Source organism: Neomonachus schauinslandi, chromosome 3 (genome assembly GCF_002201575.2).
Source record: "Neomonachus schauinslandi chromosome 3, ASM220157v2, whole genome shotgun sequence".
In the NCBI taxonomy this organism is placed as follows: Eukaryota; Metazoa; Chordata; class Mammalia; order Carnivora; family Phocidae; genus Neomonachus; species Neomonachus schauinslandi.
Window position 1 is genome coordinate 179,312,108 of NC_058405.1, and position 17,352 is coordinate 179,329,459.

The 17,352-nt window shown below is 36.7% G+C and overlaps 1 protein-coding gene across 2 annotated transcripts in view; it reads right to left on the bottom strand.

Annotated features, from left to right (window-relative positions):
- The window catches only part of CUL3 (cullin 3), a 92,725-nt gene extending 75,379 nt beyond the window's left edge, over nt 1–17,346 (bottom strand). For both annotated transcript variants that reach the window (XM_044913766.1, XM_021682973.2), the window contains exon 1: nt 17,153–17,346. In XM_044913766.1, the coding sequence (XP_044769701.1) occupies nt 17,153–17,218 (66 nt within the window). In that variant the 5' untranslated portion in view covers nt 17,219–17,346. The remainder of the gene's footprint in view (nt 1–17,152) is intronic.
- Between the last annotated feature and the right edge of the window lie 6 nt (nt 17,347–17,352).

Here is a 17,352-nt window from a genome sequence, read left to right on the forward strand (position 1 = left end):
AACAATTATTCATCAGCTTCACACCTACTTGTGACCTGGAATGGACAGAAATTACTGAGTGGAATCCTCTCCAAAGAGAGTAGGAAGAAACTTTTGAAGGTGATGAATATGTTTACTGCATAGATTATGGTGATGGCTTCACAAGTGAATACTTACCTCCAAACTCATCAAGTTGCATATGTTAAATATGTACAGCTTTTTGCATGTCAATCAAACCTCAATAAAGTGGTTAACGAAAAAAAACCACACTCCTTCCAAGCTATGTCCAATGGGTATGAATGTGAAAGAGTAAGGAATATAGATAGACAAAATAGTTCTTTCAGTTACCCTAGCAGTAAAATATCAGTTTAACCCTCACAGAGGATTCTTAAGCAGATGACTCAAACAGAGCCTTATTTTCTCTTTTCTGGAGTGCTTAAAAGGAATTCTGTAAAAGAACAACTTCTTTTTTATTACTTAAATCTTATTCAAATCCCAGGTCTAGTAGAGACTTCTCTGAAACGGCCTTAAGAGAATTTATCCCTAGGTCGAAACTGCGATTTTTATTAGATATCCTGATACACAGGATACCATCCATATAAAATATTTTAAGTAAGATGTAGCTGTTCATAAGTTTTCACAAATAAAAGATACAAGTCCACATGACAATGATGGCCTCAAGTATTCCATATACAGACGTTATAAAAAAGCGGACTAAGACACCATCTCTCAACATTAAATACTGAACATATAAAGCAGAACATTCAGAACAATTCCAGAGAAAGACCAAAGTTAATGTGGACTATAAACTCCAGGGGTAACTATACTGTGGATAGTTGAGCAAAACTTCAAATGATCTTTTCAGGCTCTATAAAATAAGATCCCATGAAAGCTAGAAAATGTACAAAAAGGTCCCTAACCCGTCATGAATTACTAAATTTTCTATTAGAAACTGAAGAATTTAAAAAACATAAACCAAGAGACTTCAAATATTGTAGAAATACCCTTACATTATAATAAATCATTTCTCACACATATAAATCAAGAGTTGTCTTATAATCCAAGATTCTACGTACTACTCTTCTCGGTATTCATGCTTTACAGAGTAGAGATGGAGCCACAGTACAACAATGTTTAAGTATAAAAATTTTCAAGTAAATGAAAAAATAGACCCAGAGACATTATATGATTTACCCCAAATCTAAAAGCAGAGATTAGAATTTATATATCCCCAAATCTAGTCCAAACCGCTGGACTCACATTACATTCCATTGTGCTAATATGGTATAGTAATATCAGAGTGTGAGTCACTGATTATCTTGGTAAACATAGTGTGGTATATTAGTAGAGAACAAAAGCCCTTGGTTGGTGTCATGGCTTTGCTAAATTAACAGGCCATGTGACCTTGGGCAAATTACTTGACCCTTCAAAATCTTTACTTCCTCACTTGTAAAGTAGATTTAACAACAGTTATCTATCTCAGGGCACTATCCTGAAGATTAAATAAGAATGTCAGTAGAATTTAACCCAGCCCAGGGCACAGCACAATCCCTCACACGTCGACTAAAGAAGTGTCCAATGATAGAATATCTGAACTGTCATCTATGGGCATCAACCATCAGAAAGAAAAAAATAACTTTTCAAGCTTAACAAACAAACAGATAGGAGCTAAAACAAAAGTACCTTACAAGTCTGCTAAATACAAGTCAGTATAATGTAGCCTTCTTTTGGAAACACTATTCCCCACAATTCCTAACTCCTATTCTTCCAGTGCCATTTAAAACATTTTAATCCCCAGAGCTGTCCTTGGCTCTTTTCACCCTACACTGGGTCACTATGCATTTCCATCCATTATCATGGTTACAATTACTACCCATACATCTTAAGTTCTAAAATTTACAAGACACCATATTAGCAAGGCATTTCGTAGCCTCCTAAAACTGTACACAAAATTTTGCAAATATAACGTGTGCATTTCTTCTTCCTGGATGAGGAGTCCTAAACTCTTATCAGATCTGGTTCACATCTCAAAGAATAAATTACTGGCTTATATGTTAATTGCTCCCAAATCTGTACTGCCAGCCCAGATGTTCCCCTTAAGTCTAAAACTACCATATTCAACTGCCTGCTGGACATCTCAAACCAAATGTTCTAGGATCAAACTTATCAGGTCCAAAATCCCTGTTAAACTGATCCTCCAAACACACACACATATCTTCCTTCTGTATTCTCTAATTCACAAGCCACCTAGTTATACATGCTAGAAGCCTATGCGTTAACTTTTCTTCTTTCGTCTCTCATCCCCTTTTCATTCAATCAAGTGCTGCCAAAAGTAGGCCTAAGATACTTCTCAAATATGTTCCCATTCTTTCATCCTGCATACTATTGTCCTAAAACCTGCATCTAGATCACCATGACAGCCTTCCAACTATCATGAACTCCAATAACCTCTTAAAATCTATCTTCCTCAGAATCATCATTTAAAAAATAAACATGAGCATTGCAGCCCTGTTCAAAACCTAACTCTCACTACCAGAGGTGGAAGGATGTACTTCAAAACTATTCAAAATGTCGTCTATGCCTACTTCTCTAATTTCACTTACTATTCTCACTTAGTACTACCTTACATTTATTCCCTGACAACATTCAATCAATGGTTAGTCCCATCCAATGACACACCTCCCCCTCATTCACCACCCTCCCTCATCTTCTTAAAGCCCCTTCCTCGGCCTCTTCTTCATCCAATTCTTTACATAGCCTCTGAACACAGCTCATATGTCGTATCTTCCAGAAATCCTTCCCTGACCTCCTCAAGCAAAATGGACTCCTTCTCAGCGCTTTTTTTTTTTTTTAAAGATTTTATTTATTTATTTGACAGAGAGAGACACAGCGAGAGAGGGAACACAAGCAGGGGGAGTGGGAGAGGGAGAAGCAGGCTTCCCGCTGAGCAGGGAGCCCAATGCAGGGCTCGATCCCCGAACACTGGGATCGTGACCTGAGCCGAAGGCAGACACTTAACGACTGAGCCACCCAGGCGCCCACTTCTCAGCGCTTTCATAACTCTCAGGTCGTATCTATCACTTCATACTGATTCATAATTATCCGTGCATCTTTTTCCTCCACTAAACTAAGAGATACTAAAGCGGTTATGCATTTTTCTTTAATGCAATTAGATGGCCATACACAAATGGCTAGTGAATGAATATTGCTTTACCTATATTATACTAATGCAATTTTGAACCTTTGAATTAGTAAGCACAAAGATATGGAAAATATTTTAATGTGCTTATCTACAGCATTTAGTATTACAGGAAGTATTTAATTATTTTAAAATTACTTTAATCAAATGTCCTTTTCAAATAGAACACAATAACATGCAAGCAACAGACTCTTAAATTTCATTTTTCTTTTTTTTTTTTTAAGATTTTTTAATTTTTTATTTGACATAGCAAGAGAGAGCACAAGCAGGAAGAGCAGCAGAGGGAGAAGCAGGCTCCCTGCTGAGCAAGGAGCCCGATGCGGGACTCGATCCCAGGACCCTGGGTTCATGACCTGAGCAGAAGGCAGATGCCTAACTGAAGGAGCCACCCAGGCATCCCTTAAATTTAATTTTTCAAGTAGTATTTTCAGATTTTCCTATTCACTTAACTGCTTAGTCATTAATTTTATTAATAAATGTTAACTAGGAGGAAAATCATAGGCAGAAAAGGCCCTTCAGGAAAGGATCCGTAAGCTACAATCTTTCCCTAAATCAAGCAAGTCCAAAAACAATATACCAAAGGAAATGGGCTTCAAGTGCAGATTCTTACATATGCATGCTTTGGTCTTGGCATCAAGCAAACATGTCAGTAACAGTGGCAAAATAATTATGTTACTGATGAACTTTAATTTCTCATTCATCCTTGGTACAGAATACATTAACTATCAACGAAAGTTAAAAGGACTAAATGTTAAACTCTAATATCATCAATATGTTAACCATAAAAACACCAACTTATACTTTACTTAAAGGCCTTAAGACTGTACTTTTTTTAAAAAGTAGTAATGTACTTTTAAAGTAATATTCTAAGTTATTCAAGCAGGATTTTAAACTCATTGATGAAACTGATTTCTTTAGGTTCCATTAATTGCAAATACACTCAGGAAGGAATTTTGTTAATAATGCTGCAGCAAAGCAATAACACAATAAAATGCGCGCGCGCACACACACACACACACACACTTAATGTTTGCTAATTATTAGGCATATATAGTATTCTGCTCCAACAAGTTCAAGTATAAAATGATCAGCAGGGAAGGTAAACTCATTTAGCAAAAAAAGAAACAAAAGCTCTTTTTAAAAGAAAGATATAATTAAGCATTCTTAAATGCTTATGGTTTAATGGGACTTTTAAAAACCAAATCAAGACTTTAATTTTTAAAAATGACCTCCAACCCCTTGCCTCTTCCTAATCCAGGATTATAATTTCCTCATTAGTAAGTATCAATAACAAAAATAATCCTAAATCTTTATTTTCTTTCAAAACATTTTTGATTATTCATCTACATTATTTCAAATGATATAAAACCACCTTTAAAATGCCTGAATTGGGGGATGCCTGGGTGGCTCAATTGGTTAAGCAACTGCCTTCGGCTCAGGTCATGATCCCAGGGTCCTGGGATAGAGTCCCACATCCAGCTCCTTGATCAGCAGGGAGCCTGCTTCTCCCTCTGCCTGCAGCTCCCCCTGCTTGTGTTCTCTCTCTCTCTGACAAATAAATAAAATCTTTAAAAAAAAAAAAAAAAAGCATGAATTTGAAAGGGTATCAGTTTATTATATACTTACACATCTTGAAGGTTCTGTAATAATCAAGAGTTGGAGATAACTACAGCATGAGCCAATTAAAACTAAAACGAAGAGAAGTGTATTCTTCACATCCACTATATACAAAGCACAAGAAGTCTTTAGTCCCCTGTGAATATTTTCGACAAGAAATTTAGAACAGGGTGGGTGGGGGAAAAGGGTGAGAATTTGAAATTCCAAGCGATTCAGAATGACATAGCTAGAAAAAAATAAACAAGGAAAAATGCTTGATCTCAATTTTGAGCTTCAGCCTCAAAAAAAAGTTGCTCTGGTACAAATATTTGAGGAATGGCAGTATTCTAGTCAGACACAACTAAGCCATAAATTATGTAAGGAAGCTCCCTCCCAGATTAGAAGTGCCTCAGAGTAATATAAAGTCTCTCTTCCTTTATTTTATTGTACACTTTATAATACATGGCACAATGCCTAGGTGACTTCCAAAAAATATGATTTGAATGTGGTCCAGTTACAGTTCATGATGATGAATCTTATTTGATGACCAACTATACAATGACCTGTAACATCTGTAAGCATTCCATTTATCCATCAGTTGATCTTTAAGCAACCTCAACCATCAAAAATATAACCAAAGACCCAAGTGTTAAGGAAAACAGTACAATGGATACATTCAGACTTGCACAAGTTATTTAACTTTCCAGAATTTACTTTCCTCACATGCTTGTGGCAGAGTAGGAGATGATGATGTACTGTGTGGCAATTAACAAAATCTGTGAAAGCATCTGTCACACAGCACTTGTTCAATACATTCGTTTCTTTACTACACAAAACTGACATACAGCCTTACTTAATGACTTAACCCGAATGTAAAGTTGAGACTGATATTTGTTTAAATGGCTTTTCTGTGGTTACAGTGGACATCAGATGGGAGCAGAACTGTGTTGCCAAAAGTAATAAAACTGATGTCAAGGGAGCAGAGAGAAAGATTATCAATTAGAAAAGCACAGGAGCCTGGGATAATTCTGGGAAATCACAAACTAAGTCTGATCTACATTCATTTGGGCTCTAATATCATTATGCAACAGTAACATTTATAATGAGAAAGCGAAATCATCAATAGAAAGTTCAATTATAATCTGCATTTCAGTCCTCAGCATGAGCAGGCTGTTCAAAAATCAATTTGAAAATTTGGAACAAATTTTTTTTTCAAATACCAAGGATCAAACTTCCAGATTAGCCTATTAAAGTCCTTGTTAAGTCACAACTGACTTGAGCAATGTATTTCAAATATATCTCTCGATGAATGACTTTTGCTTATATGAAAAAAGGTATGTGTAACAACCATGTGTAACATGGTCTGATGATAGTCACAGTAAGATGCAATTTTAAGTATTCTCACTGAAGCAAGAAGTTTGTCACTGTCCTACTGTTGGTGCTGTTTCTGCTAATGAAAGAAGAGAGGCCACCTACTGGGCACCCTGAAACACATTTTATCCAGAGAATACAATATTCATCTTGACTGGAAATCTTCAAACATTATAACTAGAGACCTTCCCTATCAAGAAAATTACTTATACTTTATATCTAAGTGCACGTTTGAATTCCATGTTTTCATCCTATAATCTAAAATTATTAATTTTAATAAAAAGTGACTATTTTCTTCTCTTTAGCTTAAGTAACTTTTTTTTTAAATGGGTAAACCCTGTTTTTCTAAAACTATGATAATGTGTAAAAAGCTCTACAAATTATAGTTTACACTGGAATCAACTACACACAATCCAAAGGAAGAGGAAAAAAAATGTGAAAAAGTATAAATTACCAGTTAGCTTTGTCTTTGAATGAATCTAACTGTAACCAAATGTGATGATAGCAAACGGCCAAACTATGAAATTATTACAAAAATCTGGTATCAAATCTGCTCAAAATTTCTCTAAAACTACCAATTCACACAAAAGAGTATGCAAAAACAAAATTTCCCACTGCTTCATACTACTGTTTAGCCATCATCACTGAAATAAACTATTTTAAAGAAAATTCTAAATCCAAAAATAGGTAGGTGACTTTTGCAACACCACACAAAATGTTTTATGCCACAGGAGAACACATCAGCATTCCATTCCTAGACTTATGTATAAATTTAAATGAAATTTTTAAGAGTTGGAATGAGCCTAAGATAACCACAAATTAAACCTCATTTTACAAATGAGGAAACTGAGGCTAAGTGGCTTAGCCAGGATCACACAGCTAATTAGAGCAATGAAGAAATCCAAACATCCTAAACTAAGTGTCCTTCCGCTAACCCCAGGTCAACTCAAGTCACCTAGGTGCTCAATATTAAGGTGTCTTTTTATACTTGAATGGGCTAATGTTAACAACACTGAATTATTATGGCTATATTCATGTTTCAGTTCAGTCTACAGAAAAGAGCCTTTAACTTAAATCAGGCTTCTAGTCATGGTTTTTCTATAAATTCAAGTCCTGAAATTTTCCCTTGGGTAAATCATCTTCTCTAGTCCTCCCTTTCCTCATCTATTAAGTAAGATTGGAACAGTATCTCTCAAAATCCCTCTTAGCGTTTAAAAATTAAAATATGAATACAAACAGGAGCAGATAGATTACTTATTTGGCTAGGGATAGCATTCATCAAACAAAAACAAAACCAAAACCAAAACAAAACCCACACTTCTTTCATGTCTCATTTGCATACACCATGAGAAAAAGTGAATTATTTTAAAATACCTGATCCTTGTGCTTCAAAATTCGTTTTACTGTTTAACCTACTTCTTAATGTGTTCTCAAAAACAAAAATTAAAGATATTAAAGTATCTTAACATGTTAACTTCAAAGAATCACTTTTTAAAAAATATATACTTAATAAAACAAATTTCTATTAATTGAAAACGTTAAAAAAAGTGTGCTATCTGCCTTAAAAAGAGAAAGTGTTAACTCACAAATATGTCAACTAATGTCTTTCTTATAGGTTATGACTCTGCCTTATTCAAGTTAATATACACTAGGATACCCTTAAGCAATTCATATACTCAAATTTTACTGAAAATATATTTCATTGATTCAAAGTTCTTAGTAACTTTTATTCTCTTATGAGAGGTGCATTTACCTTGAATCTAGAGAGGCTTACACTTGCAAAAGCTCCTTCCAAGGGCCAAAAACTAATTTTGAATTCTTTTTATAAAGAGTACTGCACTGTATAAGCTTTAGGGCCCCTGGATCTGCCCCTGGCTAATAATCTGAATGGCAATCGTAGAATTAATTTTCCAGTATTTTTCTAATAAGAAAGTAAATGTTTCAGAATCTAGCAAGTGCTTAACAGAATACAACTAGGCAGTGTGGTGTAGCGGGAAGAAAACGAATTTTTTAATAGATACACCTGGGATCTAAATCCCAGCTCTGCCCTTTCTTAGGTGGACATGTAATATTACACATACCTTACTAGGTCTCTCTGAGCCTTAGATTTAAAACAGTAACAACATCTAAAGGTTGTAAAGATTTCAGATAATTGTAGTTCAAAGCACCTAAAACACAACCTAACATAAGGTAGACAGTCAACAATTTGTTGTTACTAATGTTACAAAGCAATTTCTCACACTATCTATAAATTGGAAAGGAAAAGGGAAAAAGAATTTATCATGATTACTTTCAAGAGGATAGGGCAAATAGATGAGTAAGATTGCTCAGGTAAGAGCTGCTTCAGATAAGAATGACTTGGAATCACTATGTTAAAGAATTCCTCTTAGCAATGAGGCCTTGCTTTTATAGAAAAGTATCTCTAAAGCAGCTTGTATTTTCTTCAAGTAAAGATATTCCTTTGAAGTCTTTATTCATTTGCTTAGCAGTAACCTTTCTCATTTAAAGAGTAAATTTGGATCCATTCCTTTCTCAGTGGTAACAAGTACTAAATGAATGAAAGTCAAATTAAGAAGTTTTACTTAACTACATTTTCAACTTCAAACTGACTTAAAAAAATAAAGGAATGCTTTCTAGTAGCAAAAGCGCTGAATTAGGGGTTAAGGTAACTAAAGAATCAGTTCTCAATTTACTATTACTTGTCTCAACTTGGGCAAGCAGGACTCTCCTCAACTCTAAAAAGGCTGGATTTTAAAAGCAGTGGTTAACAGAACTTTTCCATAATGAAATATTTTATACAAATGGCAACTTTCGAAAAGCTTTAAATAACAAGAGAAGGAGATTTCTGAAGATACCCTAATTCCACTCCTATGCCTCCAGGGTCCTGGAGACTCTCTACAAGTTTGAAAATAACTGTCCCACATGAAACATAATACACTTTTAGTTGAAAATTCTGACTTTATGATTAGAAAATTCATTCAAATGTCTCAGTGATGCCACTGTTTATTAGAAAGCACTTTCTGACATTTCTTTTAATCCTCACAACTAATCTGTGAGAAAGATTGCTACAGTTCCCATCTTAAAGATGAGAAAACAAAATAAGAGTGTATTAGTTCGGGCGCCTGGGTAGCTCAGTTGGTTAAGCGACTGCCTTCGGCTCAGGTCATGATCCTGGAGTCCCGGGATCGAGTCCCGCATCGGGCTCCCTGCTCAGCAAGGGGTCTGCTTCTCCCTCTGCGCTCTTCCCTCTCGTGCTCTCTGTCTCTCATTCTCTCTCTCTCAAATAAATAAATAATATCTTTAAAAAAAAAAAAAAAGTGTATTAGTTCATGCATTCAACATTGTTGGATACTATTGTGCTGCACTGACAAAGATCAATACAAAAAGACTTGATGCCTCCTCTAAAAAAAAAAAAAATCTACATCCTAATAAAGGAGATACAGACTATTCTTTGAAGACTTTGGGATATGAAGAAAAATAGTACGGTAGTTACCATGACAGGGAAGACAGGAAAAGAACATCTTCCTTCTCTGAGACCTGAGGGAAGGCAATGGAAATGAGTAAAGATACAGGTTAAAGGCTACAAATGAAAGGGAAGAAAGCTGAAGGAACTTATACAAGATAACATTAGCTTTTCACAGTGAAGCAGTAGTTAAGTTTCTGGAAGAAGACAGATAAGAGAATTCTCAATAAAGAGCTTAAGGACAGTGATTAAAGTTTGGAATAACTCACACAGGAAAAGAGAGAGGGAGCTTACCAGGGACACACACAAAAAAACTGCCCAGAGGCCCTGGGAGTCCAGCTTAGATACCACTATCTTCCAATTTTCCCCAGGAGTGCACAACAGCCTAAAAAATATAAGCAGTGAAGGTAGATGGGTGGAATGATCACTTTGTGCTATTTCTGGCCTTGCTCTAGGGAGGTAGTAAAAATAAAGAGGCAACTAGTGACAGGCATCATGGTCTGGGAGAATGAAAGGGGTCTTCTTGAGGTCTAAGAGCAACATTAATGTGAGAAGGAAACAAGCAACAAGTAGGACAGAATAATAATAACAACTGGCATTTATTTACAATGCCTACTTTGCACCAGGCACTATTCTAAGAGCTTTACATGTATTAACTCTATTCTTAAGAAGTAGTGCTATTGTTTTCTCCTTCTTACAAAGGAGGACAGAGATTAAGTGATTTGCTCATTATTACATCTAAAAATGAAGAAGCTAGGATACAATGCAATACTGGAGTTTAAGATTTCTAAAGCAATGGAATGACAAGCTCTAAGACAGAGTGAAGACCTCTGTAGTAAGAAGAGGCCAGGTCTGTGATCATCCTTGTATATCTAGTGCCTGACCTCCAGTAGGAACACATAATAAATGTATTTTAAATTGAATGAATGACCATGCCACACATAGTGGATAAAATTAAAATCTGAACTGGAAAGAATGTCTGTGAGGAAGGTATTAAATTCTTGAATGATCGAAGGAACATGTGTAAGAAGTTAGGAGACAATCATAGGGAATGCACAAAAGAACAGTTCACAAGGGCCAGAGCCACAAAAGAGGATGATGGATGTGGTAATAAATTGTATCTGGGCCCAATGATTCAAGGATTACAAGGAAAAGAGACACCTCAATTTAAGAAGATAAGCCAGTATTCTCAGGGTAAAGCCAGGTTTCAGATGAAAAGGCGGCAGAGAATTCTGAGAACAGGCTGAAGATACAGGAGAATCAATCTGCAATGAAAGTAGATCAGAGTGGACAGCTGAACAGGCTGGGAAGAAGGAATCATGGTGGATGGAGTAAAACATAGAGTACAACTAGTTAAAGACTGGGCCACAGATTTAGTCTTCTGAAGATCAAACCAAGGTTACTGTCAATGCAACTATCTTTACTTTCAAGTCATTATTGTTTCAGGGGACTACGCTGACTTCAAATCATTAATGACCGATTACATCTTAAGACCTCACTTACAGCTGCAAAAACAGTTCAAACATTTCAGAGTAGTAACTTGCATCAACTTTCCCAATTAATCAATTACTGTGGTTTCACTTAAAGGATTAGTTTCTCATTTAATCATTCACTAACCACCCACACTGTCTAACACTATGCTAAGTGTTTTGTGGTTCAAAAGGGTGTCTGGTATAAGTCTGGGCAGGGACCACAATCTAGTTCACGAACGAAACAAAAAAAGGGAATGGAAGAGAAAGGGAGGAAATGAAGAGAAGCAAAATGTATTTTTAGATAAACATTTTACATATTAGAATGTACACACCAAATGAATGTTTTTATTCTTTCAATAAAGTTACCTAAGAAATGACATACTTACTACAATGATTATATAAGAATCATTATTGGAACTTCTGTTTTTGAATCTACCCCCAAGAGCCAGTAGCATTCTTTTCAAGTGCCCCAGTGGTACCAAACCTTTATCCTTTGAGACTGACTTCTTAGTGTGGTTCAAATTGGCCCTGCAGGCTTTTCAAAACGAAAAACAGTACCAAAAAATGGCAGCATCACTAAAATAAGCATACACTATTACAATATAACTACCTGCAAAAATACTACTCCATTTTAACATTTAAACTGTGGCATAATCATGGCTAAATGGTGGTATTAACCACAGCTCTGTGCTAGGTAGTGTTCTAATGCTTTATTTTCTTTATCTCACAACAACCCTGTAAGATAGGTCCTACTGGTAATTTCATTTCCGAGGAGGAAACTGAAGCTAGAAGGGGTTAAGTAACTTGTTAATGACGATGCAGCTAGTAAAAGGTAGAAAAGACATTCAAAATCTGGCAGTGCAAAGCCCACCACACTCTATTACACCCTCAGTCTATTTTTTAGTCATACTCCTAACACAGACATATATAATTATAAATAAGGAAATTAAAATCACCTCTATACTCTAAAGGAAAATTCCCTTAAAGACTATCCCTAGTTTTATTCTTAATGAGTAGTCAAAGAAATGCAAACTAAAGCATTAAAGTACTATTTTTTCACCTATGAAATTAAAGATATAAATTGTTGGCTAAGACACTGCTACACAGTAGAAATACAATGATACAACCTTGACAGGTATAATTAATTCACTTTAGAGCCGCATTAGGATCCCAGTTCTGCCACTTACAAGCACAGTGACCTGAAGCAAATTTCTTAGGTTCTCAAAGCCTCCTTTATAAAACAGATGATAGTAGTAGTACTCTATAGAACTGTGCAAATGAAGTGAGCTTACATACACAGAGAACAGTGTGGGGGCCCATGATAAGCATTCACTGAGTGTTAGCTATTATTATTCCTACCTCTCTGGAGGCCAACTGGCAATATGTATCAATTTTGTTTGGCTTAGTAACTCCATAATCATGGACAGGCCCAAATATTTATGTGCCTAAATAATCACAGTTGCATTATCTATAACAGAGGAAGTATGGATTAACTGGAATCGATCAAAATACCCAGCAGTAGGGAAATGGTTAAGCAAACTGAGGTACCATAGAGTACTTGTCTTTACAAATCATATCCTTGATATATTTAACATGAGAATACTCTCTTTTTAAAAAGCAGTTTTAAAATACTATAGTACCTCAATTTTACTGGGTGCTCACAAGTGTATGAAAGATTAAAAGAAAATACATCAAAATGTAAATATTGCTTATTTCCAAGCAGTAGGGTTAGAGGTGATTTTAATTTCCTTATTTATAAATTTAGATACTTAAGTTTTCTATCATGAATATGCATTACTTTTATAATTAGAAAATCTACTAAAATGAATTCATTGCTTTGACAAATGACTGAATAGTTTTCACAATACAATGATAGACACTAATTGCAATTCCTAGTATACCTCAGTGATTTGTCCTTAAGTAACACCTTTGCTTTTTTGCTACATTTACAATGAATAAATGAGATGTTTTCAAACTTGCATTATTTGAAATTACAAATTGTCCAGTAACTTTTACAAAAATTAAACAAAATTATTAACGAACATCAGATGATTGATCTTCAATGAAAATAAGAGCAAAAAAAATATCTGAAAGTTGGGAGCAATTTAGAATACAAAGGGAGAGCATACTACTTTTTTTTAGTCTTTACTGTATATAACCTTCACGAACTAGAGAAATGCTATTATTAGCTACATTTAATGAATGATGTACAAACAAATGAAGCTTTCTCTATCTTGTCTCAATGAATTGACCTTATTTAAAAGGCCAAATTCTCCATTATATTCTATAAATAGTTTCAAATTCAATACTGGTACTAATAATTTTCCAGGCTCCCCTGAACTGCTATCTAGGGAGACAATGCAAAATATAACACCTTATAGATAACTACTTTATGCTTTTGTTTTTTAACTTCTAAACCCAGAGAGGTACTAACAGTTACAACATAGCTGGCTGTCCTGAAACTATTAAACAGAAAGCATCAGTCTAAGTGTAAGCAACACTTTAATGAATCTGTTATAACTTACTCCATAATTTCTCTATGTTATAGAATGAAAAATAAATATAGTTAATCCCCCATGTGATTTGCAAAACTATTATTCAGCTTTCAGCTTTCCTGTACATAGTTCAGGTAGTCCTAGACAACAATTACTTCCTCTGAGGACGAGAAATCTATTATGAAGATCAAAGCCGTTCCCCCAAATCTAGCAAATTTTACTATAGCTAGGAAAAACAAAAACATTAACTGTCCCCAGGTGTCACTAAACTCTTGTGTTCTTAATAAGTACATCACAAATGATCTTAAAACTCATCTCTTTGTAACGTCATTCACTTTGTGGTTTCCATCTAACAATAACCTCCACATCACTCACTGTCCATGCTGCATACGTGGAGCTGCATGAAGCTCATCTAGGATTATGGAGTGGACATCACAACCAGAGATTCTGCATCATGATTTAGCATGCTTCTGTAATAACTGAAACCACTTCCAAATCACACTCTAAAGACAATCACTTTCACAATATGACTCCTAAACTCTGTGAAGGCTAAGTCAAAAACAAATATCAGAAGAGAGACCAGTTATTTTCAAACATATCCCCTCCAATCCAATCAAGTGTTTCAAGTCCATGTGGACAAAACCCACGTGGAAAGTACAGATGGTAAGGAATGGCTTTTCAAAGATAAGGACAAAAGGTTCACCTGACAGCAACCAATCCTACATAGTGGAACAAAAAAAAGCTCAGGTGTGAGACATTCAGCAACAGCAAGGAAAGAAGAGCAGGAACTTCTTGGGGCAGCACTCTGATCCAAATCCGTATAGGTTCCAGGAGTTTCGCAACTACAGCCTCCTTCCTTAAAAAAAAGTTTTGTGGCCCTTGCTGTTAATTTTGGGTACCAAAAAAAAAAAAAAAGATGTGAAATGACATATATTTTGTGCAGTGCAGGAAAGCTTACAAACTAGATAAACTCTAACTCCATCAACAATTTTTAAAGCCAGAAAGTCCCTATTGTTTTCCGTCTTAAAAAGAACTAATTTCTCTTAATCTTATGGAAAGTTCTACTTAAAATGCAAATTGTGCATAAAACTGTGGTATGGCATAACCTTACTCTTGTGAACAATGATGAAACGGACACTTAGAATATATATTCAAAACACTAAAAAGAACCTGATTTTACTGATGGGACTATATCTGGAATAGGCTTACACATCCATAGAATAACTTGTAAGTTCACTCACCATTCTATTTTGCAATGAAAACAAAACAACCTCAAAACATATTTTTACACTTTTTACGCATCAATTTTATAAAACAGAATCTGAAATGAGCACCTGAGACCTTTGGTTAAACTACAATTTTCTTAAACTACAGTACCTATAGTGAATGTCCAAAGATTAATGCAAAATACTACACCTGTAAATACAGTACATATGTACACACACAAACACTATTTTTTCTTTATGGAATACTACACATTTACTACTAGGAGACTGCTGACCTGGATGAAGAGAAATTTTGAAGGTCTGTAATTACTCAAACATTTACCAAGGGGTAAGTCAGTGAAATATCGTACCACTGAGGTATATATCTATTCTTAATGAGGGCTCAAGGTACTAGGACTTAAAAATTTATATATTAAAAAATATAATGATTCTTTTCAGTGGAGACTACTTAGGAAGATTAAAACTTACAAAATAATGAAAAATTATGCTTTTAAAAATTAGCAGATATTAAACTGAGTATCAAACACTAGTCATTTACAAACTTCATTGAAAGATTTTAGAAAATCTTAGATGGCAACAAGTTACGGAGAGAAAAAGGTCAAATTAGCTCACAACCATAAACACTACTTAAAAAAAAATCAGTTTCAGCACTATGTGCTAATCTATCATATATTATACTCTTTCACGAAAGGAATAATGAAATTCTCTCCTGCCTCTTCCAATAATATACAACATCCAGAAAGAAGGGATCTTGATTCTTCAAGCTGTACTTATTCCATGCCCCTACAACAGTGCCTGGCACACAGTACTCAGTATGTATTGAATGAATGAGGGAATGAAGACCAGGTAGGAACAGGTAAACCTAAAGAGATGAAAAGCTGATCGCACTTAAAGGTACAACTGGTTAATCACAATATTAACAAAAATGAGTTAATGTCAAATGTGAGCTATTCCACATTTTAGTAATAAATCTGAGTTAGAAAAACTCAGACTTCAACAGTAAATTTTTCCTAAAAACTTGTATAAAACTATTTAAAATTCTTAATTCTAAATTCTGCTAAAAACATTCACAACTGATTTAGTAACAAAGCTAATATTACTCAAAAATTCATAAACCCAGCTCACTTCATTTTAAGGGAAAACACACTAATCGACTTCATTAGTTCTCTTCTGTATTAGTAAGTCTTCCCTCACTGAAAATTACACTTCAGAAAAAGCATGCTTAAAAAAGTGAATTCAAACCCCATCTTTCCCCTTCCCAAGATATGTTCATGATTCTAAGACATTCAAGATCTTTCTCTAGTTTTACTGTTCTAAAATCTTCTGTACAATTGTTAGTCTATCTTGACGTATACCTGTTACTGTAGCGACGTGACCAAGTATGTCCAGTTTGTTACAAGAGTACATTTTAATTGCTTGCCCTTGGCTATCTGAATCAGGTATGACATCCAAAGTTATACTCTCCATACTAAATACTGCAAGCATATGACTCAACGTAATGCTAAAAAAGAAAGTTTCTAAACAGAACACGTTTGCTGTCACTAAAACCTAGAGTAGAGCAACTCGGGGTAGTGACTACTCATTCTTTTGGGCTTCCATGGCTAAGAAAATGGAGAAACAATTGTCCAATGTGTTCTCTCCTGCTTCCCCTTGACCCTCCTACGAGTGGCGAGGCAATTCCTGCATAACAGAGTTTGTAAAGTGCTTTGGAAGCCTGTGGATGAGAGAGACTATAAATACAGCTGATGATATTAGTACGTTACTACTGAGCACTACACGGAACCACTGTCACTGCGTCGGGGGTAGGTTGGTGGCAAAGCCCTGAGGACGGGAAAGAGAGAGGGAGAGAGCAGTCCAGAAGGTCTGGCTGGCCATCTTTTAGACTAGGTTATTTTTTAAACCGGAGCGAGACCACACGTGAAAAGTTACACACACGCCCCATACACGGAGGACTTCCACAGTCCTCGTCCCTGCAGGTCTGGTGGTCCCGGGAAGCGAGCAGGGAGAGGAGTCCTAGCGGCTGGGCCTACACCCCAGGAACGTGCGAAGGTGCTGGGACCGGCCAAGGGGCCCCGGCCGCAGCCGACGCCCGCTGGTTGGCCGGAGGAGCAGCTCCCGGGCGGGTGCGCGGCGCCGGATTTGGGCGCCGGGCGCGGGGAACGGGCCGGGAGGGCGGCCGCGCCGGGGCCCCGTGCCGCCCCGTTGCCGGGAAGGCTCGCGCCCCGCGGCCGGCGGCGTGGGGGAGGGGAGGCCGGGCCTGCGGCCTGTTGGGGGAGTTCAGCCCGGGCCTCGCGTGCGGCTCTCCGCCGGGCCCCCGGCCCTGGGGTCCCAGGCGCCGAAGAGAGACTCACCGGAAAGGCCCGGATCCGCATCTTGGTGTCCTTCCGGCTGCCCGTGCCTTTGCTCAGATTCGACATGGTGCTCGTCCCCTCCCCGGCGGCGGCTTCGGGTCGCACTCCGAGGCGCTGGTGTCACATTTAAGGCGGGCAGGCAGGCGAGGGGCTACGCTGGGGGCGGCGGCGCGGCCCCCGGGCTGGGCTGGGGAGCTGGC